Raw genomic sequence first — 25,824 nt, 5'->3', positions numbered from 1 at the left:
TAAATCAAATCCCCCCGCCCCTGAAACAGACTTTATCAAAACATTCATATTCCCCGCCTCTCTCCGTGACGTGACTGTGCTGCGTATGCACACGCGCCCAGGCGTCTTCTACGCGACTCCACACAGAACCCGGAAACCAACACAGATCAGCTCACAACACAGCGCGCCACAATTCGGAATATGAAACTGTACTTTCAAATCAAACCGCAAGATTGTAAATTTGGTGAAGTACATTTATTTGACATCAAATGTTTAGAGAATATTCAGCGATTTGCATTTTTATTTGCTCTCGATCCAAAATAGTTCGTCTTGAGGCAAGCGATGTTCGTGTGCAGTACACAGGGTGTTGGTTTACGATAAAATAAGCTCTTCGGTCGCACTGATAATCGCATGGCTGTTCCAACAACGAGGCACTAGGCCACCACAACGGTCTGTATGTTGCATCTAGCCGTTAGTACCGCGTAAGGGCATACTTGTACTTGGCGATCGTCCCATAAAATGGTCAGGGTGGTAACGTTGTTCACGCGGAGAAGCAAGTGGCGGCTGTAAAAGCCATCCGCCGGTGTCTGGTACTCATGACACAGACAATAATGTATAATGTACCTGTTTTAAAAACATAAAAAATGAAATTAGTCTCACCATCAGATCTTTATATATTAGGTCGGGAAATTATTTCATAGCTAGGACAGTGCAACTGGGTATTATACGTCATTTCCAGTAACCCACCCCCTCTCCTCCGCCTTTTTCAGAGCCGTCTGAGCGCCAGTGGACCACTTCGTCACTGATATGATATAATATGGCATTTGCAACGCGCCTATACACAAGTGTTTCAAGGCGTGGCGAGGCAGGGAGGGGGGGGGACAAGGAGAAGACAGACAACGACCCTACTAGGCCAGGTGTAATTCAGATCGCGCAAGTGCAGGGGTAGGGGGAAGGTAAAAGTGCAAGGGGAAGTGGAAGGGGAAGTGGAGTACAAGGTAAGTAGCATAAAATAATAAATACATAGGGCCAGCTGGTGGCGAGTGCAAGGTAAGTGAAGAACAAGTGCTGGGAAGGGGGGGCTGTAGGATTGTAGCAGGGGAGAGGGAGAGAGAAAGCAGAAGCAAAGAGGAAGGTTTTGAGGTGCTTCCGTAAAAGGAGATGGTTCTCCTCAAGATAGTGCGCGGTACAAAACAATATGCCACATAGAACGAACAAGTACAACTTAACCCGTCTTTAAAGCTACTGTATAGTAATTAAATTGCGGTATAAACTCATCTAAAGAGTTACTTATATTATATTTGCATTTTCCATTGTGTCTGTGCGTAGGGCAGCCCCGAAATACCACTCCTTCTATGCGGACGTTATTTCTTCTAATGAACGAACATTAAATGGCTTTCGTTTCTGAAATTATATTCATTATCGTTTACGTTATTGCACCACACCCCCAAAAAGAAGTCTTTCGGGATGGTCCCGGCCTGTCAAGGTCAAATAACAATAGAACCTTATACTGAGTCGTGGGCCATTGCGGCACCCGAGCAAAAAATCAAAGCAGCTGACCTTCACTTTGAACGAGCACACATTCCTAGTTAGCTACATTCAGTGTAAGGCCATCTCACAGGACTTGAAATTTACACTCCATCTTTGCATTTTGTCTGTGTGCATTTGCAGCCCCAGAGAACCATAAATACGGAGACATTCTATATTTTTTGAAAAATGATTTATATTACTGTTTGGTTTAATTTAATGCGCAAATGAACAAGGTTGGATAGACACATTGCATGTACACTGAGCAATCAATTTTATTTACACATTACATAGATACACATATTCAATGGGCCTGCAACATGAGGAGACTCGAGAGAACAGACAATCAAATTACAATCATTTAAACCGTGATGTGTATTTCTCAATGAGCTCTTCTTTAGGTGGACATGGAACACAGGCAATGTTGGGTGGCAATGCAGTTGTCCCCTGGACAGGTTCGTTCACAACTCCATTTATGTGCCTATTTAGGACGTCAACAATAAGTCTTTCAATAAACTCATATTGCATATCCTTAAACACTGGTTTGATCACCCATTGTTTACTTCTTTTAGTGAAGGCCTTATTGTAGCGAAGCGTCCCTAAAGTTCCGGTCGTCCTACTTTGTTGACGGCCAACATTATGGTTATGTGCCAAGACCGCTAGAAGAGTCCGATTTATCATGCCCTCCATGCCAAAATGCAATCGTTTTGGCCTGTACTTTAGGCACATATTGTGGAACACCTCCAAATCTCCTGTGTGGCAGAATTCCGTGAGTCCCCTCAAATCTCTTGTTATAGTTTTATCAAATACAATCTTTTCAATGGCTTTGTGAGTGGGTGATGAAGGAATCAACCACTTCTTCTGTGCCTCCTCTGTGGACAAATGGCCATGTTCACAATTGTGGAAATGTTGGTTTGTGTTCCAACGGTGAACGTTGGTACAGTGTAGCATTACTGACCGCCATTTTTCCAGTAGAATTTCCAACGACCCTCCACATGTTTTTGAGCTCCACCAAAGATGGTTGCTGATTGACTTGGACCACTGTGAAATACCTTGCATATCTTTTTTTTTACCTGCAGCCGACATTTTTTTATTGATTGTTTTTGCAAGATGCCAAACGTCAAATTGGTGATTTATATTTTTGTACCCTTCTCTCATTGTCTTGGCAATTGAAACGTGTCTGTCCGTGGCTATCAGGTCGATCACCATTCCCCGGGATTATAGTTCTTGCAATGATGCTACAAAGCCAACTTTCTCCATGGCCACTGAGGATGTACTTTGTGACACCTGCACGACCACCGAACTCACAATTTTCTTACTTTCCATGTCCTGAAAGTGGTAGGTGCAGTACTTGGCTGAAAATCCTGGGCTGTTGCACTGTCCATCACCGGCTAGCCTGAACCGTTTGCCCGCGAATGTACTATCAATAGACATTTTTTCCATTCTCCAAGCTTCGCTAATGGCTGGAAATAGATAATCGGTTTGGTATTTGTAGAACTGAGTTTTCGCAATGAAATGGATTCCCACAAACTGAAACTTGAACCACTAAAAAGTGCAGCCGCTGCACAAAGTAGATTGCCTGCTGGCAGTTGCCCCAGCATGGGTTGTGCAGACCATGAGAAAGGATGATATTTTGTACAGGTGGCATGTATTTTAAGGTTAGTGCCTCGAATTGCACGAGTCACATTAATCAATGGCTCCCCACATACTTCCCCACCAACCGAATGCCCACATTTCATCCGAATAATAATATCAATCAAACAACTATCGAATACAATGAATTTGGCCTCTTTCCTTATACTGTCACTCTGCATCCCAGCTGGTTCGGCCTGTAACGTTGAGGACATGTCACTCACATGAAAGGTAGAAACTCTGATATCATCTTCCGCTATGTTCAGTGATATTGATGGTGTTTCATTGTCGTCCATTACATTCTCTTCCATTGAAACATCTGTTCCTTCACCGGCGATGGGAGAAAAAAACAATTTCTTCAACTTTCTCGCGGTCTTAGTTTTTGCGGGTGTGGATTCTGTGAATTGATCTCCGACTGCATCCGAACTACCAGGAGGACATTCACTATCAATGGCTGGATGTGGTATAGCTCCGTTGTCAATCACTTCATATTCTTCCCATTGGCACGATGCATCTCCAGTCTCAAGTCCCTGCCAAAAGGTTTGACAAGCAACATCTCTCGTTCGCTTCACTGTCTGTGTAGATCTAGTTCGTACACCCACTCGCAACCAGAGGACAGATTGGAAAAGGGATGTTCAGTTTAAACACAACTTACAGTATTGAACTATTAACAGTGAAAAACAACATAATATAGTGACCGGGACACTAACCTTCTTTTGCTTTCTTTTCTTTGAAACTTTCTTGCCTCGAACTTCAACATCTGGACGCTGTTGCTCCGACTCGTGTGTGCATGTCTCCACTTCCTCTTGCGATGCAACGACTATATTTTCACGATAAGCACATCCATCACTCACTGACGCTCCATCGACTCCCTGAAACATAGAACTTTCATTAGTATGTATAATAATATTGAAAACACAAAATGTACTTGGAGACCAATACCCACGTACATCTCAATAGCAAAACACGAATCAAAGCATTGTGTAGAACATTCTAACGACAATTATTCAGGCATTGTTGATCTAGTTAGATGGAACTGTCAAGATCCATACCTCGGGCTCCGCATAGACTTCCATTGATGATATTATTGAAGACGCTTCAGCAACTCCCTGAAACACAGTAATTGCATTAGTATGGAAAGAACATAAACTTTGTGCAGGCGTTAACGGCAAATCTGAATAGACATGCACAAATGATCAGTTGTCAAAAATAAATAATGGACATTTAAATATGATTCGATTTGCTCGATTGTTGGAAGTGTCACCACCCAGAGATCTGCATCGACTACTAGGGGTGATGTTCTTGTAGAAGAAGCTCCGTCATCTCCCTGAAACATAGTACTTGCGTTAATAAAGAAAGAAGTATAGCGGATGTAATCACGTCATATGATCTCGCTTGATCGAACTGTCAGTATCCATACCTCGGAATGCATAAGAACATCAAGGGACGCTGTAACTGCGGTGCACACTTCTGCAAGCTGTTGCGCCGACCCGTAACTGCATGCTCCCCCTTCTTCTTGGACTAATGCTCCATCGACTCCCTGAAACATAGGACTTTCATTAGTAATGAACACAATATTGAAAAAAGAAGACACATAGGAGGGCGACGACAGAAGGACATATCAATGGCTAAAAACGAAAGAAACATTGTGTGTAACAATTACGCTACAAGAATGCAAGATCTGATGATCTCCATCGATGGAACTGTCCGGAAAAGTACCTCGAGCATCTGAATGACATCAACGGTTGTCGTCAATGCGTTGGACTCCTCAGCATCTCCCTGAAAGACAGTACTTGCATTATTTTAGAGGACGAGTACTATGGTGTACCATTAGGTAAAATAATTACACGATAAATTAAAAGTATTGATTTACATGCCTAAAACAAGTCAGTGGCAGAATAGCTAAGTAAGATTACCTGATAGGCGCTTGAAGTGGCTGATGACTGCAATAACGACACGGATGGAGAATCTTCCGCCTTCATTTTGAGTGGATACATAAATGGGGAAATTATTGTTAGCTATTGCTACACACTACCGCAAAGCCGAGAGCTAGATCCGTAAACTTGACTCACCAGTGGAGGGATGTGGACGAATAGAGTGGGAATAGCGGTTGGGAGCAATTTTCGCCTCGCTCGCGGTGTGTTCTTCTTTATTAGCAATGATGTGGAGTACATGTCTGAGCTAAAGTGCCTGCTGCAGATGCGGTATCGATCACCCCTCTTGTCCGCAAAGACTTCTAGGACTCTACTTTCAAGCTCAGACGGTGGATATCCGCAATATCTAACCCATTCTCTTATCTGATCTATTGTCTTAGGGAAAACATGCATTATAGTACCTTCAGATTTATTATGGGTCTTAGAAGGGCAACGGCCAATGGAACAGGCAGGCATTGTGTAAAGTTCTGAAAAGTAAGGATCAACAATTCTCAATGAATACCAATGTGTTAAAAAATTAAATGACACATAAAAGGGCAAGGTTCGTTTAGGTTCTTGGAACTATGCACGTTATTTCACATGTGGATAAGTATATGAATAACTTTAAAAAAATAGAAAAATAATTTGACTAAAGTCAGAACATGTGACTAGTTCCTTGCATGTACTGTCTTGAACGAAAAGAAAACATGGATGCAATTTTATAACTACTAGCAAATAGATATAAATTTAAAAATTGGACGCAAAATGATTATGGTACATGGCCTTACCTTGACGAACAAACAGTTAGATGCAGGGAGCAGAGTAGTTTCTTGTCGTAGAACAGGGAGCAGTTCACAGGTTGCAAACTGGCGAGTTTGCTCGAAGTGGTCACGGAAGTTCACAGAGACGAAGAGCAGATAACCAGCACCTTCACGGGTTGACTAGCAAAGCGCAAAGAAGTTCTCATTCGAAATCTGAAGTGGGTTATAAAGAATTCGAGACAGGGGTGTGTTTGTGAATGAATGACGTGTATATGTCGTGGCATTATGTGGATTGCAGAGGGGCGTCCAGCGTGAGGGGGGATGCTTGGCAAGAGACACGGGGTCTGGAGGTAGACATGGGAACAACAACCCATGCTCTATAGACCACTTTGAAGTGTACATGGTCTTTGGCACCTCTTGGCCTTTATCGCTCCCCGACAGCTCCACTTGCCAGCGCAAGCACCCCGGTGCGAACTGCCTTTGATAGGGCGGGGGGTGGATTGGGGCGCTGGTCGTGAAGACAAGACTCGTTTGCCGCAGGGCCTCACCAAGGAGAGGCCATCTAACTGCATGTAAGAGGCAGGCTGCAGGATCTGGTACATGGAAGGCAGGGGGGTGAGTTTATAAATACCAAATCAAATCAAAACAACCATTGTTAAAATATATGTTGGGTTTTATTTTAGATATTAATTTCAATTGAACATAAATAATAAACATTACACATTGTAAAGTTCCGGTTGCAGCACATCCAGGGAAAATCCGCGGTATTGTCCACTGTCGCTGGGGAAATGTTGGTCTAATGGCAAGTACCGCACAGGCAGGTATTACTCTCCGGACGCGGTGTCCGAGTCTCCCGTGAAGCCACCAAGTGAAGCAACGATAGGCCACCAGCCTGTACCACCTGTGAAAAAGAAACATGCAATGGAACCAATTTACATGTGTTCGAATGATATGTAGATGTAATTTTATATGTGGGAGACGACCATGCAATAGTAGTGGCATCACTGACATCACAACCAGAGTATACTTACTCGTTACTCGGATTACGCGGACGAACAGTCCCGCGAAGTTCGTGCATAAGCACCATCATCATCCTCAACACGGTCCGTGAGAGGCACGCTTCCCTGAACTCTGGTAGCTCGGTGATGCATTGCGGACTTGGCTCGCCTTCCGAAATGTAGGCCAAGCACCCGGAATTTTTACGGCAGCAGCAGTTCTCCTCAGTTGGCATTAGCTCGCACCGATTGCACGTGCACCAGGTGGAGACGCCGTCCATGCGACTTGGTCCAGGCTCTTCATCCGTTGACTGGTCCTCCCAACTGCCGTCCGAATCCCCATCGTTTTCGCGTGCTTGCCTTTCCAGTAGTTCCTCCTCGGCGTACTCGGGCTCGTACATATACGGCATTATTGTAGCCATTGTGTGGTAAAGAAAGTAAAATAATTTACAGAGATGGTACAGGTGTTCACAAGGCCTAGAAGTGGCGAAGGTAGCTGACCAGAGCACAGAAACGAGTCACAGAATACTCAAAGTAACACAGAGAGAGGAATGGAATCGGAAATCGGCTGCTGTGTGTTGTGAAACGGTGTGTTTATACTTATTGAGGAAAGAGGCGTCCTGCCATTTCCATGGCGACACTTCATTAGCTGAGGCGCAGCGATTGTTGACACGAAACGTGCTTTGGCGTTGGGAAATGGGCGGTGCGCGTCTGCTGATGTCAGGCTCAGGGGCGGGGGATTTGATTTAGTGCCGCAAAAGCAGGTCAGCCAGGGCGATGCGGAAAGTGATAGGATTATCACAAAATGGCAGCTGATTTCGAGTGCGTTAATGGACGAAAAGTCGGGTAAGGTCCATAGGAAAGTTTTATACTATCTACCGATTTATGCTTAAAAACACATGGCCGAACCGTAGGGACAATAAAAAAAAAGTCCCGGAACTATCCTTTAACAATTCCATTTAGAGTGTGGACACTTGCCCTAGCCACAATGGAGGGTTCTGCCAATGATCTGATTGGCTGGAAGTTCCTCACATTCAGTTGGAAATTCCAGTAGCTCCCTTTCATTGTCCGGAATTCTGCTGAGGTGGTCAGGTTCCAGCAAGCTCCCAGGTGTGGCCAATCAGGACATGAAATCCCAGAGGAAGCTCAATGTGTACTGAAGCAGAGAATAATTCTTAAGTCCAGAGCTAAGTGAATCAACATTCTTCCACGATATTTGTTTTCTTTTTAAAAACAGACTACTGTGACTTTCATCTGACAGTGTAAATGCATGTGCTGCCTTTGATCAAGAATTTATGAGGAAACTCTTTTTGTTTAATGTGAACTATGCGTATTGTTTTAGTTGTGCTTATTTCCTGAGCAATAGGATGTTTACTGCTCAGCCCATGGTCATCTGGAGAGCTATAACCTTTTTTCCCTGCGCGGCATTGCAAATGTCAGTTTCTTTTTATTTGGTTCCCTACGTTCGGGAGCTCAGAGAAACACTTGGCAGCGTACGATAAACCTTTTTATGGTCACATAAAATTACGAGTTTTTCCCGGCGTAATAGTAGTTAGCAGCATGTGAAGAAGCTTCAGTCCGATGCTGGCGTACTTGATTTGGTAAAGCTGATCAGCCGTGTGACGCGCATGTTATTGTTTGTCCGTTTCAATCTCGGACTGACTTTAAGCCTTTCGTTAGAGAGAGAGAGCCGCACAAGCGGTTTCAATGTAAGAGACTCTGAGGCGGATTAATGTTGACGGCGCAGACATGTATTATAAACTCTCAGTCTGTAAAACTATAACAAAGCGTTTCCCAGCAACCAGTATTTTTCATTATGCTCGGGTAGCGCGGCGACTCAAAATCTTACCGTGGAGACAGGCGACAGCGCAGGTTTTCCTGGTGTAGCTCATGGACTGTCAATCTTCTTTAAAACTGAGGTTCTAAGCCACAGGTACAGATAACCCTTTAGTCTCAGAAGGGAAATATGAACTCTTGAGGAGAAGCTGTATGTGAAGGCAGGAAAGGAACTTGGTACTACATTCAGGGCTAAAGGTTGACTGCAACAAATCACAAGCATACAAGTTCAAGTCAGGAAAGTGAAGGACTCCAGAAAAGAAACTAGACAAGCTTAAGCATTTAATAGGAAGAATCGGGTCCTACACTTCAAGACTAGCAAAAGATAATCTCAATTGATTAAACACCCCTCAAGGCCATCGGCTGAGGGTGAACAGGTAATAACTTGATTAATATAATATGTGAAATCCTGTTTCCTGCATACATGCTGTTTAATTAGAGATGTTCTTCTGTGTCTTCTATTCCACTACAGATATTCAGAGGACAAGTGAATATGTTCCTGTTTTTTGTTTTATCCACTTCCCCTTTCCCCAGGGGTGTTAAGTGCTTAGCCGTGAATAAAAAGGTTGAGGGCCTCACACCTTTGTGGGTCTGTCGGGGGATCAGCAGTTCAAGACTCAGCCGGACACTTACAACGTGCGTGAACGTGATGCGTGTGGCATGTTGAAAACTGTAATCCAAGCGTGCCTTTCCGTAACGGCCTGTCCATTACCTCCGATGAGGATGCGGACATCATGTACAGCACAACGGAGCGCAGAACCTCTGAGGCAGCTCCGAAAACGAGGAAAAACATCACCTATAGGGCAAAAGTTAAGTGAGAAGAGCAAACAAAGTGAACTATGTAAATAGAGAAACTGAAAGAAAAGCTTTAATTTGAAGAAATGATATACAGAAGTTTTAGTCTGTGCAAGCAAGTTATTGAGCAGTTCATTTTAGCGTGTTGAGTCAAAAACATCCTCGGGGGGAAAAAAAGTTATATTATTGAGAAAAGAAATTTGGAGCGAAGAGCTTTGGATAAGGTTCCTGTCTAGTATGAACAAGAGAAGATCTAATGAGAGGAACACAAAATAGCCTTTCAGCAGCTGGCAAAGGCTTACAGGTATAGTGGGAAGAAAGAGCAAGTCACATACATTAGAAAGTCCAGAAGAATAGTATAGATGTTATGTAACCATTATATGTTTTCCCTACAGGTCTGAGTGAGTCGTCAAAATCGACTGCTAGGCTTCCGAGGATGGCAAGCAGTTCTGGTTTATTATTTTATCCACTAGCCCCCCAGGGTTTATTTATTTATTTAGCATTTTTAAAGCGCTCACACAGCCTGGGGGCATCGAGGCGCTGTTACCGGAATATGTCTTAGTTGCATATTTATAACGCGCTTAATACCCAAAGTTTTCTAAGCGCAGACCCGGGGATCGAAACAGAGTTGCTTCCAAACACGTTGCCGCTGAGCTAGCCTCAAATTGCACAGTGGGCAAACCAAGGGGGCCTGTGAGGCAATCGTCAGCTCCTGCAGGAAGTAAGAACTGGGACTGATACCTCTCACATCACATGTCACAGTTCAACACAATCTTGCAGGGGCGCTCCCGTCCCCACGCTCATTGTACTTCGGGTCTCCCTCAATCTGGCTCTGACACCTTTTAGGATGTAGAAGACTTTCTAATGTGCATGAATCTCTTTACAGTCCACCACAGGATCACTTCGACTCAAAGTTCACATTTAAACTCGCTTAATTTCGAATGGGTTACTTCACTTCGCCGGACCACTCTGTTACTTAGTATCGCTGATCTTACAGCTGCCTTTTACTTCAAAGTACATTCACAGGTCTGCCCTTTTTCGGGTCTCGTCCACACGTGTGCAGCCTTCACTTGTGATATAATGTTGCTACTTCATTTGCTTGAACGCACACTGGTCTCTCAGGCCAATTGCCAACTCACCAGCTGTGTGCGTTTCTTTCTGGTTTTGTCATTTCCAATTCACGAGTCAAGGTTAGTACCACAGGCGTGGCTTCGTCTCCCGAACTCGGCCATTCACCCGGGAGGGTCGCTGGCATCCTTAAAACACAATGCAATCTTCACTTGTGGGATCTGGCCTTGTCCATGTGTCTTTTTCTGTCTGTCGGAGGCAACAACCTCCAGTAGGGATCCCTTGGGGCTTTCGGCCCGCTGCTCTCATTCCTTGGTCTGTTGCTCTGCTCCAGTAGGTGTGCCTTTGTCCTGAAAGTTCTGCTCATACGCGTGTTCCGCCTTGCTCAGATTGTGTCTTTAGGTTGTTTCCTTTTATTCATTTGAGGAGAACTAACTGGTATCAGGTGTATGCATTGAGTGTAAAGTGCCTGACCCGATTAACGGGACATGTCTAGTACGATGTGAGAGAGTTAGTCTGGGTACTCTCAGTCACCCTCTTCCTTGGCCCAGTGTTTGTGTAAAAAGGGTGTTGGGGTGGAGGGGTTGGGACTTCGGAAGATTTTGCAAAAAAGGATGGGGGATATGAACAAAAAAGGGGGGAATACCGTGTCTCACCATCGGCTGTCTCAACCCCACTCCCCGAAGACCCCTCACCCAGGTGATCCTCCCGCACTGGTCCACCGCCAGAAACTGGATCCAAAAGCAATGGCCGTGGCTGGCCACCTGGATGACAAGTCCCCCAAGACTAGCGGGAAAGACACCGTTTGGTTTCTCACAATGCGATCAGAGTAAATTATTTACAAACAAAACATCACGGGGGGGTGACAGGAGAGGACTTGTTCGCGGGGAGCGGGGGTGACTGTTAAAACTTGCATATATCAGACAAATAAATTGCATCTACTTTAAGCAAAGAACTGAATTTAAGAGATAATTCCTAAGTATAGCACAGGTAAGGTAATGTGTGGGGTGTTTATGCGGTGCATGTAAAATCTGCTATGCAGAAACATAATTAAAACATACCTCTGTTATTGTTGCAATCTTGTACATTCCGTAGGCGTATATCTCAATGACTCCAGAGCGTCCACCAAGAACAAGGACATTGAGTCTAAAAAAACAAGAGTGTAACATAACAATTAGGTAAATTGCGGGTAGTCTCATGATGACTACAATGCTTTTGTTTTGGGATTGATTTGGTGCAGGAGCAGTTCTTCATCCTGGTCATCTTACATCATACATTGAATATCTCTGACCATATGCTGGATCCCTGAACACTTTTCAATATGGCAGAGAAACCTTTCCTTACATGTAAAAACATGTGGAAACAGTAAAACATTTTTCATAATTATCATATTAATGCCCATCTGGCATCTGGTTATTGACAAATTCCAATCCATAACAGCAAGCATTGTACCTCTAACTCAGTGGTTTGCAACCTTTGACTCTCCCGATTTTTTTTTTTTTTTAACTACAACTCTCATCAGCTTTAGTCAGCAGAGTCAATGGTGGAGAATCGTAGAAGCCGCAGTCCAAAACATCAGGAGAACTGAAGATTGCAGAGCTCTGCTCTGGTTGTACTCGCCACTTTTGTCAAAAGTAAATTAATTGCAATTTCTTTCCACCAAGTTTTTTTACTGCATTTATTACTGCAAATAGGTATAGGGACAGGTATATAAAAAGATTTTGACCATTTTACTCAACCAAAATAATTTGGTGTTCTGACATAGATCCCCTTTCCCTTCTTTCAGGGAACTCTCTCCATAGAGGAAAAAAAGTGAGAAATGACAGATGGGCAGCTTTGACATGTAGATGCAAACAAGAGACGCTGTGCCTTTAAGTCTAGGTCACAAAGTGCAGTTCCCATCATGAAACACAAAATTTGAAAGAAAAGAAGGAACTTTTGGAGAGTCATCTTATCTTTATGCTAAGATAATTTTTCCTGTAAGGTTCACACATGCATAACGGAATGTGACTAACCCAGTGTGCAGAAATCATAGCAATGAAAAAAAGAGAAAAACAAAATTATTTCCAGGAAAGATGCTGTAGATTAGCCAAAGAGGTCCCAGATTAGCTTTGCCGAGCCAATATCCAGCTTCCAAGGAGAAGAGGGTTTTCTTAGCATGTAAAGGGGTATATTATCTTAAACAACGTCCAATAAAAACATGACCACAGGAACCTTTAAAAATATTGGTAAGCTGCTATGGCAGAGAATTTTTATGGACAGAAATTGTAACATGGGTTTAGCCAAAAAGAGAAGGTATGATCGTATAGTATTCTCTTGACGGATGGTCAGATCTTCTCCTCAGTTCCAACACTACAGGAAGAACCTCTTCCACTTTAATGCATACAATGTTCATGTGGAATAACGTCCGGCTTCTCAAGACCTCCTTGCAGTCAATAGTGACATTTCCCAGAACGTAGGTGCTCAGAAGCCATACGGCTGGCCTCTACTTCAAAAAACATGTTGGACCACCTCGTTGTTTAGCACCCACTTGTGGCCTTCTCGAAAGGATCTGCTCAGAACGTCCGCTTAGATATTCTCACCACCTGGAAGGTGGATTGCTTCGATTAACAGATTTCTGAAAGGAGCCACTGCCACTTTCTCTGTGCTGCCCAACATACTTGTAAGTCAAGTGGGCTTCTTATGTTTCTAAAGGAGGCATCGCGATAATTATCTGTACCTGTTTTGAAGCTGGTTTCTGAAAGGGAACTCATTGATTTAGAGTCATTGCCTTGCGCCACCAGGGATTTCCTCACTGCAAGAAGGATCACAACGCTTTCCTCCAGTTGTCTGTTTTATGGCATCAGAGTTTCCAGACATTCTTACAGTAGTCTCACGTGAAGACTAGATGGCAGCAAAAGAAGCCATTGACCTCAGAAGTGAGGACACCTTCCTGGTTGTGTTTGGAGCTGCTGGTGACACCTCTAAGTGGCTGTGTAGTTATGGTTAAGTTGCCGTTTCCGTACAAAGAGCACTTTTTGGGCGGCTTATAACTTCGCTCAACCTAGACGAATCCTCACCAAACTTTGCAAAAAAAGCATATGTGCCACTCTGAATTCTATTGCAAAGTTTGGTGATGTTTGGTCCAGGGGGGAAAAGTTACAGGGGGCGTCCCAAAACGTCTTTTTTTCCCCATAGACTGAATGGGGGAAAAAACTTTGCGTACGCCTACCGGCCAAACCGCTGGAGGACTTTCACCAAATTTGCAGCAGGGGCAGGACCTTGGTCCCGAAAGCGTGCTTTTGTAAATTTGGTTGCAATCCGTCCAGTAGTTTTCTTTAAAACGACCAAAAAGTATGTCTCAAAAAATCAGTGATATCTATGTCCGCTCCGCGGTCACACTTCCCTATTCGCTCTGCGGACAAGATACCGATTTGCTAAGGGGCTGCCGTCATGACAGCGGACAGGCGACGTGTCCGCCGATTGGCTGCAGTGAGCCGTGATGTGCGTCAGATTGATAGGATGCGTCCGACATCTTGGATCTGCCGACAGCACGGCGGCGACCAGAGGCGAAATGCTGTTTCGGAAACTGTTTTGGTGTGTCACAGTGCTTGGGGAGGTCCAGAGAGTAAGAGATGGGTGAAATACTGTATTTGTTTAGGCGGCAGGTGCTAATGATGTATTCGCCATGCCCGCCCTGTCCGGGATGTTTGTAATTACTGAAAATGAGGGGCGTCATAAGGATAGTACTTCTGTCCGTGCTGTGCGCAGGCAACTTGAATCTGTTCTAAGAACACGCGTGGTGTTAGCGAATATTAAAATTGAGTATATGCCGTATTTAAAATTTTTGTTTCTATGGGTGTGCTCCTGACTTATACGCCGCCATGGGCGTGATATGCTGCGGTGGTTGTGACCAGGGCCTAGAGTCTTGGGTGCATGGCCGTAGGCCATACTCCCAAGACTCTAGGCCCTGGCCACAACCACCGCAGCATATCACAGCTATAGATACACCCGTCGTATCGCATATCGATCAGGTGGTTGTGGGGAGGACCTAGAGTCTTGGGTGCATGGCCAAAATGTATACGTCGAGAAATGATAAGCCACAATGGGTGCGATATGCTGTAGTGGTTGTGGGCAGTAGGCCATGCACCCAAGAACAAAGTTATAAGCACTGCAGTTATAAGCAACAATGGTTGTGATATGCTGCAGTGGTTGTGGCCAGGACCTAGAGTCTTGGGTGCATGGCTAAAGGCCATGCACCCAAGACTGAAGTTATAAGCACTGAAGTTATAAGTCAGCATGGGTGTGATGTGGTGCGGCGGTTGTGTGCACGACCTAGAGTCTTAGGTGCATGGCCGCAGGGTGTAGGTCATAGGGTATACATCCAAGACTTTAGGCTCTGCCTACAGCCACTGCACAATATTACTGCCATAGATCGGAGATATAGATTCGAATATGTATGAAATGTGTGAAATTATACTTACCGTTTACTTTGTTGAGATTCGCTATATTTCTTACATGACTTTAGTACTTGGCGGACATATCCTTTTTCAATTTCTGTGATAAAAGAAAAGAGCATGTTAGTGTTTGTATTTTATAAAGACTTATTACATTGTACAATAGACATTTTACCTTTTTTTCCCTCATTTAGTTTACAAACCAGTGTACTGTGCATTTTGCTCAGTTTCTGTGTGTGTTTTTCAAATCATTGGGTCTGGGGCAAAAAAAATCTTAGTCGGATTAAAAGAAAACATTCTTTGCTATGCTACAAACTATTTCTTTGTTTCCTTTGAGTGTTCACTTGTTGTTTCTGATTATTGTTATATATGTTGGCTTGTTGCAGGTTTTTAAAGTTAGATACCTGTTGGTGTAGTCTAACTGTGTATTTTTTGTTACGAATCAGTGGTATTCATTTATCTGTGTGGTTGTTATACACTCTTGGGCAGTTAGATACCTGTTGGCGTATTCTAACTGTTTATAGTCTTTTACTTGATTTTTTGTTAATGTTGAAGTACATATTAGTTATTACATTTTGGCTTTAAGATTAAATACGCGTTTGTAAGATTCGCTGGTAATCTCTGCTTTCGAGTAATGCTACTATCATTACATTTGAACCAACCACATTTCTTTTTAATATATGCAGTGCAGTGACCTGCATTGGTTGTGGCTCCTGCGTGGTAGATTATACCTATTGTTGCGAGTTGTTTTTGGTACCATCTGCTTTGTAGCGTAGAAGCATTAGTATTATGTAGTTACTATGTGTTTGTATCAGTAAGGTGGAGCGATTATCTGAATTGCAGATAGTACATAATATGCCATGGTTTGCATTTTGTAGAAGTTGCTGAAATGGAATGGATTCACAATTAGGTATGGATACATACACAAATCGCTCATTTGGGATTTGTTCCTGTGTCACATTGTTACAGAGAGTGCATGTATGTTTCCACATGTATGAAATCTGGAAGATTTCATTTATAGTTATGTTTTTGTTTTCAAGTACTTGTATTAAGTACATTAGAAATTCTTGTGGATCTTCTTGTGAGTTTATAGTGAATCTCACCATTCCAGCACAGTAGTCCAATTCTTGTCTTATTCCGTGAACACTATACGTGTCGTCAGGATTGTTTGTTGCATTTCTGTGACTAACATTTGCAAACACAATTGGTCTGTACTGTGTAAGTAAATGTTAACATTTGGTGGCAATTGAAATAGAATATTCATTGCTACATTTGCATAGCAACTTACACCAGTTTCATTTGAAAATTTGAATGGACCAGATAGTTCTGTCTGAGTGATTTTTTTGGAGTTTCTGTTCCTTCTTTGAAGAAGTACATGACTTACTTTCCCTAATAGGTTCTTCTTTGCTTGTGTTAATTGATGAAGTTTTAGCTTTTGTTTTCTTTGAAGGATTTGCAGTCAAGATTCTTTTGCATTTCTGTTTGAATTAGTTTTCTTTTACCACGTTTTCCTTTTTCTGGAACAGAATATGATTTCAGATGGGGGGGTGTACAGTGAACGCAGTCTATTGTATTCTAAAATGCATGGAATATCAGCGTTCACTTTACTCGCATCAAAGTTGATTAGAAATAGACCGTCAAGTGTACGTAAGCGTGATAGAACTACGTAGCTCATGCCTTCTTTAAAGACTGTGTTTCCTATATCTATCAATGCTTTGTCTAGGATAAGACCTAGGGATTTATGAATGGTGACTGCATATGCAAGAGTTAGAGAAAATTGTTCTCTATGTACATACATGTCTTTGAAGAGAAGGAATCGAGCGGTTGAGCGCCCTCTCCTTTTTACTTCTGAAAGTTTGGCAAAGCGAATATTGAAAAACTGAATGTTGTTGTCACGTGGGTATGCTTGAAAGCGAACAACTGTACCCAGTGCCCCACGTCAAGGTTATGTTTAAGCATTACTCTACAATTTAAGGATAATTTCAATATTTTTTCCAACCCAGCTGTGTTGGAGATTGAATTTTCTAAGGTATTTAGTTTTGTTGTGGCTTGCTGACACATGGGTAGTGTCACACCATGTACGTCCAGTTTGTCTGTGGAGCAAATTTCAATTGTTGGTTGCATTTCTTTTTTTAACATTGTTTCATTGAATTTGAAACAGCTTGCATGAGTTGGCATTAAGGCCATACAATTGACATTTGTGTGCGCCAATTGTTCCATAACATCAGTAGCACATGCGTTATCGCCATAAAGTGCATGATTGTGCCAGTTTTTCAATACTGCTTGTGCTTCTTGAGATAGTACACCAATTCTAATACTTTTTAAAATGTTGGCGTAAGTGAGGTCTGCAGATTGACTCATGTTTTCTGTTAATTCTCTGTATTGGAAATGTTGCCAAAAGGTTGACATTTCCTATGCTGCCAACAGTTTTACGGTAGAGTTTGTGTCCTAAGGTTTTAAAAATAGGTTCACCTTTCACTGGTGTCAATTGTAGAAGATCTCCGAAAACGATAATGTGTTTTCCTGCAAAGAGTTCTTCGTAGTTTGTTTTAAGTACTTCCTGCAATCTGAGGTGAATCAAAGCCAACATTAGGTTGGAGCCCATGATCACTTCATCTATTAGTAGCATTTTCATTTGTCTTAATACTCTGCGTAGTACCATTGCAGCTTCTGCAGTACGTTTGTAATAGTCTAATTTGTTTTGGTGTTCTACTGGAAGGAGTATTAATTGGTGTAAAGTGACAGCGCCTATGTTGTAGGCAGCTAAACCTGTGGGGGCAGTTACAACAGCTGACAGTTTGTTGTTTGTCAATTGTTGAAGGAACTTGCTGATGATTTTGATTAAGAATGTTTTTCCTGACCCAGCTTCACCACTGATGTACAGCAGTATAGGTTTGTAATTTTGGCAGGTACATTCTTTATTTTCGTGTTGTACACCATGTGCAATTTGTTTTGTTACTTCTTCAAAAATGGTGCGCTGATCTTAAGTTTTGATTGTAGTACAGTGAAGTCTTCTATATCTTCTTCATAGTGACACATGGTGTTTTCCACTTCTGTCATAGCGAATTCTGTCTCATTTGCTATTAGTGGCTGTCCTAGTGGTTCTCGACTTCCTGTTACAGAAGGTTGACTACTGTCGGAAGTGTCCTAATCTAGTTGGGCCTGAGGTTCTTCTTCGTGTTGCTGTTCATTGTGCAACATTGTTTTGTACTGCGTAAAGTTCACATCGGTTATAGTGCTTTCATTTGTTTTGACAGCGTCTTCACAGCAGTCATAGTTATCTAGTATCTCTTCCTCTTTTCTCCATGGTTTAAAAAGTTGTAGCAGGGACATGTAATATAGTTCTTTCTGTTGAGGAGTTTTTAATGACAATTTGACATGATTAATTAAGCTTCGTTTGGTAAGTTTCACTAAGCTGCATTCACAATCTGTCACTCTATATCTACCTTTGCTTTCATCGGGTTTTATATTATTTTTGTATGCAAAGTGTTGAGCTATGTGGCATAGACACATGGTTTCCAAAGTGGTACACCTGTTCAGGTAGTATGTGTCCAGTAAATTGTTTTTTAAAATGTCTTGGCTGTTGGGATCATTTTTTGGAAATTGTTTCTATGACCTCATATGATTTGAGAACTCTTTCTAGATTTAGCAGGACCAAGACTTAGCCATACTATGATTTCTGATTTTCCATACAAAGCCATAACGGTTAAATGATCTGCAGCTTCATAGGCGCCACATTCTCTATGAGAGAGCATTTTTATGCCTGGGCTGTACAATTTCTGAGATAGTGTTTTGTCTGATGATAGGTCATTCCAGAGGTCATGAAGCTCTGTTTTTCTGCTTTTGTGAAGTAGGCTGTAGCCTGTAACATATCATGCAACTGCAGTGGAATTGTCTGCAATGTACTGCACATCTATGTTTGCATTCCATAAGAGGGCAATGATTGCATAGTAATCATTGATATATTTTGATTCTTCTGTTCTTTTTATGTAATATGTGTTCTTAGGTGATTTACCTTTAACACTATGTCGAACTGAAGACATGAAGTTGTTCACTTCACCCGTTTCTGTAACTGTTCTAGGGAAACCAAAGCGGCATTTGGTGTAGTATTTCCCTTTGCTTTTGTATTTGCGACGACAATATTTGCCACATTTGTGTCTTTGAAATTGTACAATCTGTCTATGAAGGTCACTATGTGTCCTTGTGAAGGGATTTCACAAGTGACATTTTTGGATGAACTGCAAAACAGTGGCATCACTGTCCTGACCAAATTTAAGTGCACCTTTGCTCCATAAAAGCATGGGAATATGTGGTGCTCTTCTGGCTTGGTATTCTTTTCTCCAAAAGAAGTGTTGCACTTCTCCGAGGTGAGGAACAGTTTTATTACAAATAAAGTGTAGCATAGCAATGAAACGATGACGGAAATATCTTGAAACATTAACAGGATCTAGAGAGCAAAGTTCTTCGGATGTTAGTATATTTATGTTGGTTTTGTTGTTTGATATACGTAGGAAATCATGTAAATCTTGTCATGCATACTCTGCACAACTTAATGTAACAAACTAAGTGGGTGGTCCAAGGTTTCTGATCATACAACATACATCTCTGTGCCGTCGGAACCAGTATTCTTTCGTACCACGCATGTTTGAAAACAGATTTGTTATACTTGATTGTAAAACCTCATCTTTTTCTTGCACTTTTTGAATTAATTGCGTAGCTGACATATTTTGAAAGTGGGTTCCAGATTTCAATATGTGTGCAACTCCGTAACATAGGGTTGCTAGTTCACTTTCAAAGAGTAGGTGGAATATGTATTCCACATTTTGTCTAAATCTGGGATCTTGCGAATACATTCGTAATGAGCGGTATTCTGATGCTGTTATCGGAGAAGGTCTATCATCGTATCTTCCTCCTTTGCCAGTAGGAAATAGCAGTGGAAAAGCACATGCTTCTATACTTCTTTCCCATATGCCCATTGGTGACCCTTTGGTTTGTCGCATTTGATAGGTTTCTAGTGCATCATCTATGCTTGGATTAGAGTGTAATGGATGAATTGTGTAATGGTCCAAAAGAGTGGCTACTGCAGAAGGATCCTGAAGTTCAAATTGACCAGTTCTGATGACTCTAATTATTTCAGTTGTTTCCCTTAAGCTTTCGTCAATATTTCTTTGTAGTATTCGTTATTGTCTTTCAGATATTGCAAGGCTAGTCTAACTTTATGTAAATTCACGAGTTTTTGCCAAATGTTTTTTGTCTTTTGTTGGAACACCATTTACTAAGACAATTAAAGAATGCTCTATTGGACGTTGCACTCCTAGAGTGTGCCCATTTTCTGTCAGATCTAATGGCAAATAAACTACTTTGCCACAAATGCCTTTCACCAATTCAGAGGGAGGTCATTTTGCTGTTTTTGGTTGAAGGCGTATTATTGCTTGAAAGGGGTGAACTGTTTGAATTATGATGCCCTCATAAAAATTGAGTTGTTACACGGGTTTTGTTAGTGTGAATAATTCCAAATTATTTGTGATAGCACGTGAAGGAGTTTGGTTGTTGTCCAGTTTTGTAGTGCAGTAACTGCAACACATTAGGGGTTCCTTTATTTCGTATTTGTTTTCTGCTAAAAGGTAGAGAGCTAATTCAAACCATTTGGATTCTTCATTGTCTTCTATTTTGTAGGTTACGTCTATAGTTTTTGTGTTCCTTTTGTAAAACGTTCTGTGGCAACACACACACACACACGGTTTGGTACTTCAGCCGATGTACTTTTAAATTTTAGTATTTCTTTTTTGTATGTGTGTAATAGAAGGTTTCTATGTGCAGAATCGTTGCTAGTCTGTTCTAAAACTATTGCATTTTGTAAGTGGCTTTCACTTCCAAAATATTTTCTCTGTATACGGTCCATTTCTTGTAGGTATTTGGGTGTACCATGCAGAAGAGTGTTATTTAAAATGGCTAATACTAAAGCTGTACTTTTAGCATAGTACAGTTTATACACTAGATTTCTTACATTTGAATGATGTGTTGATATCATTTTGATATCATGGAAGGTGCTTTTGCAAATAGGTCCTGAAATGCAGGCTAATGAATGTCCTTGTAGGCCTGTTTGCACACTGGACAGGTATCCATATTTTGCAGCACTTTCATTTTGATTTTGTCTTTACCTTTCACATACTGATTGAGGAACTGAAATAAAGATTTGAAAGATTTGTTAGGAATGTTACACATTGACGTGCACGACCATTTGTATACTGGACGGTCTGGTTCAGTCGATTTTGGAGAGGTAATTCTGGGTTTTCAGAGGATACTTTTGTAAGCAGTGTTTCCTGTTCCATGATGGTATTATTGATTTTTTCATTCCCTCGTCCACTGCTATGGATGGCAATTGTGTTTGTTTGATTTTGTTTGCATGCTTCTTCATTAAAATATGGTTCTGTGGTAGTTGTGTGACTTCATTCACCTCCACAAACATTTAAGAAGTTATATTTGTTGACAGTTTATTGAGAAGTTTCTTTTGTAGTTTAGTACTTATTTATTTTAGTGTTAAATAGGATGAAACCATTAACAAAACTAACTTCCTTTTGAGAAGGATTGCACTGTCTACGAGAGCTTGTAGGATTAATTTTCTACGGTAGGTTTAAAGGGTTGAGGATGATTTTGCTCCTCTTCTTATTAGATTCTGAAGGACTCTGTGGCGGAACATTTTTGCTAAAATACTTTTTCTACTATGGGTTCTTGCTAGTATATCAGGATTTATAGGAGCATTGTTAGCAGTAGTGGTAGCCGATTTCTTGTAAAGCATTTTCTGTTTCGTGCCACATTTTGATAGAGGAGCCAAGGTTTCTGTAGTTGAAGATTCCTTTGTTTCGCTAAATGACTATTAGCCGTTTTGTTTCAACGTTCTCTACAAACACTGCTAGAGTTGGATGCTTACTTTGGACACTTATTTTCATTTGCTCCATTTCTGCGTTCCTTTCTACGGACTTGCTTTTTGGTAGGCATTCTTTGGGGTCTGTTGAAAAAAACAGTGGTGGTGTGTGGATGTGCATTGGGCAGTTACAATGAGTTGGGAAGGCTAGTTTTCTGTTGGTCTATTACTATACTGTGCTTCAGATGAGAGTAGAAAGTGAGCTAGTGGTGAGGAGAAGGATTAATAGTAAACGTAAGGGAATAGTTTCTTACCTGGAACTCCATTTCTCCAGCATTGGTATCTTTCATAGATTCACATGGTTGGAATATTCCCCGTCGTCAGACTGGGAACCCTAGGTACATTCTATAAAGCCGTTTTCCATATGAAAAATTGACACTTTGTGTCCTATCTACGTTGTTTTGGGCTGCTTACGCATGCCCCAATAGAAGGTAGTGGTATAAATGTCCCGCCCCCACGGATCCCTTCAGATTTTAACCCCTCCAAAGTAGAATGGGGTGTATATATAATATATTGCATTCAGGGGAGGACGGTGGGTGCATGCGAATCCATGAAAGATACCAAGGCTGGAGAAATGGAGTTACAGGTAAGAAACTATTCCCTTCTCCAGCATTGGATCTTTCATGGATTCACATGCTTAGAATAGATTGTATAGCAGTTATCCTGATATGGCGGTGTGAATGCAATCCAATGCCATCCTAAGCACACTTTTTTTTTCTCCAAAAATGCAGCGGTTACAGGTTGGTTTAAGAAACAACAACCCCAATATACATTAAGATAGATATAGATATATATATGTATACATAGCCATTCCCCTGAATAGGGCTTACCTCACTGAAACAGATGCCGTAGGACTGCTCGTCCCATCTGTACATTGTCTGCATGCTGCCGTTCGAGGCAATAATGGCGGGTAAACGTATGTGGCACCGACCAGGATGCCGCTTGACAAATGTCTGCCAGCAGAATTCTGGCCCACAACGCTGCCGAAGACGAAGTTGATCTCGTGGAATGAGCTCTCGGACGTCCTTCTAGCGGTTTCCCCGCCTTGGAGTGACAAAAAGCAATCGTCGACAAGACCCATCGAGCTAGTCCTTGTTTTTAGAGTGCCTTTCCTCTCGTCGACGGACCATAAGCTACAAACAGTTGTTGCCTAATCCTGAATTGCTGAGTCCGATGAAGATAAAACTTTAGAGCTCTTTTCACGTCCAAAGTATGGAGGGCTTTTTCCGCAACCGGTGAAGGAGTCGCGAAAATGGTAGGTAGTACAATTGACGAATGCTTATGAAAAAGAGTAGGAACTTTCGGGATAAAATAAGGGTTGGTTGTCAGTACCACTTTGTCCTTAAAGAATCTCAAGTACGGTGGATCTATGACCAATGCTTGTATCTCCGAGAGCCGTCGTGCTGAAGTGTATCTCCGAGAGCCGTCGTGCTTATTGTGGAAGCCAACTTCTACAATAAGAACTTCATAGACGAGGAAGGCATTGGTTCAAAGGGAGTTTTCATTAGCTCCGCCAATACTAAGTTAAGACTCCAGGTCGGAGGAAAGCGTTTCATCAGTGGAAATGTACGAAATAAACCTTTCATTAAGTGCTTTATCAGTCTATCACTAAACAACAGTGACGACAGTCTTCTCCGCGTGAACCTTGAAATGGCTGCTAGGTGTACTTTTATCGATGAAAAGGATAACCACTCTCCGCTAAATGAAGCGGGTATGGTAGAAGCTGTTCCGGCGTTCTATTCAGGGGCTGCAACCCCGGCTGATTTTGACACCACACACAAAATCTCCACTTGCATGCATACGAAGTGTTTCTGGATGGAGCTTGTGCGGCTTGCAGAATTCTACGGCAATCCGATGAAATATTCCGGGTACCAAACTCCGTCAGGAGCCAAGCTGTGAGGTTGAGATTGTCAGGGTCGTGGTGCCACACTGTTCCTTTGTCCCGGGACAGGAGGTTCGGGACTTTCTGAAATGATACCGGCCTCGCTATTGAAAGCTGTAGCAGGTCGGAGAACCACGCCTGCCTCGGCCAATAAGGAGCCACCAAGATCACTCAACATAGGTATCTGTGAATCCACTGCAGGGTCCGCCGTATGAGTGGAAACGGGGGAAAAGGTGTACAGAAACTTGTCCGTCCACGGGAAGGAGAATGCTTCCCCAGCAAATCGATCTGCGGCCATCTGCTGGTGTACTGTTCGCATTTCTTGTTCTCCCTTGTTGCAAAGAGATCCAGAGAAGGCTGCCCCCACTTTCTGAAAATCTTCGACAACTGAAGATCGTCCAGTTCCCATTCATGTATCTGGACCATGTCCCTGCTGAGGGAATCCGCTTGCACGTTCTTTACTCCCAGGAGATGGTGGGTTTCGATGGTTATATTTTGTTGCAGGGCCCACGCTGTCAAGATGCATACCTCTGGGCATCCAGCCACGTCCATCAGCCCCAGGAGCCGGCATGTCGCCTTGAGAAAACCAAGCAACCCCTGCTAGGGGCTGTCTGGGTTCAGTCCTGGCGCCTGTGGCGCTAGGCTCATTTGGGACATAAGTCCTGGCGCCATAGGCGCCAGGCTCATAGGTGCACACTTACCTGAAGCAGACCATGCTGCAAGAAGATCCAAGCCCATGTGAGGCTTGGAAGGGACTACTTTATCTTAGGGACTATTTTGTTACTCGGGTGTGGTCGGGGAGGAATACCTACCTGGGACTACTTTGGAGGCTATTTAAACCACGCCCGAAGAGCAGCACACGCTTCGCGTTATTCTGCATCCAGCAGCGTAACGCTCACTCTGCCAGCAGCAGCATCCAGCCTTCTGCCACGCCCGCCTCGAACCTGGAACACCTAGAAAGAAGGAAAGAAGCAAAGGTTAGAACAAGAGTATTACCTGATTTCTTATCTGATTCCGGATTCATCGCATCTTCAAACCAGAGGAAAGACTTTGTTTTAAACGCGTCACATCGCAAGCAGCAGCGCCGCGCCAAGCTCACCGTTCCACGCAGCATCTCTTCGATACGGCGCTGTCTCCATCTTTACATCGCCGAATCCCGGCACCTAAGGGGGACAAGAAACAACAAGGTGAGCAGAGAGAACAGAGACAATCTCTTTAGCGACCATATGCTTACTTGATTTTACCGCCGGAGGTAAAATCCATCAGCACGCCACATCTTATGCCGCACCTGTAAAATAAGGAGAAAGCAGCAAGTTTAACCCTTGGCATTATTTACCGTACAGTGTTGGGTAACACAGACTTTTACCGGAGCGCTTTCAGCTGTCAATCTTCTTATTGGTCAAAGCCAGGATCTTTTGGAGTCAGGATTCGTCTGCAACTCTTCCAATACCTTCAAGCCAGTGAAGTAACTGGTCATCAACGCGCCCCTGCGTGCATCGCAGGATGAGGGCTCATCCTTCAAGAATATATGGTGAGATTTCTGAGAGGGCGCTTCAGGAGGTGATTAGTGGGGAGGACAGTCTGGGTGCCATCACTTGAATCCACAAGTGGCTAAATCCATCTCTCCACTTGTAGGAGAATATTTCTATGGGCCAAGCAGACAAGATTAGGAGGGCAGATCCAGTCAGTCATCGCTGCACTACGCATCACGTGGGTGGAGGCCGCAGCAGTCCGGGTCCGACTGACGCCCCTGTGGGAGCCAGGTGAGCGTAACATAACGCAAAGCCCATCTACAAATCCCCACCCGGGCGTTACGGAAACCTCAGAAACCGACAAACTGGCCCAACTATTGGGGGAACTTAGGGCGGAAGTGCACTCCGCTCGCCAAGAGTCTAATGCCCTCAGAAGATAACTAATTGTATCGAAGGAGCGCACAGATGATCTCGCTAGACAACTGCTGCAAACTCAAGCTGGACAAGCACCCCTACCTGGTTCCGGGGGAAACCCAGCTCCTTTGTTATCGAGTAAGCCTGTGCAAATAAACCTACCAGGAAATATTCCATTAGCTCCACCCG

At 42.8% G+C, this 25,824-nt stretch overlaps 1 protein-coding gene across 3 annotated transcripts in view; it reads right to left on the bottom strand.

The window, feature by feature from the left end:
- Window positions 1-25,824, bottom strand: part of ANAPC4 (anaphase promoting complex subunit 4) — a 1,458,106-nt gene that overhangs the window by 1,232,572 nt on the left and 199,710 nt on the right. For 2 of the 3 annotated variants that reach the window (XM_069631855.1, XM_069631854.1), the window contains exon 7: window positions 11,568-11,652. In XM_069631855.1, the coding sequence (XP_069487956.1) occupies window positions 11,568-11,652 (85 nt within the window). Of the gene's footprint in view, window positions 1-3,848; window positions 4,011-4,190; window positions 4,322-11,567; window positions 11,653-25,824 lie in introns of those variants that run through there. The other variant, XM_069631856.1, reaches the window with a different exon arrangement.

This window comes from Ambystoma mexicanum, chromosome 6q (assembly GCF_040938575.1).
Source record: "Ambystoma mexicanum isolate Mex_15411 chromosome 6q, UKY_AmexF1_1, whole genome shotgun sequence".
In the NCBI taxonomy this organism is placed as follows: domain Eukaryota; kingdom Metazoa; phylum Chordata; class Amphibia; order Caudata; family Ambystomatidae; genus Ambystoma; species Ambystoma mexicanum.
The sequence above is the reverse complement of the archived record's forward strand: the minus strand, read 5'-3'. Positions and strand labels throughout refer to the sequence as shown.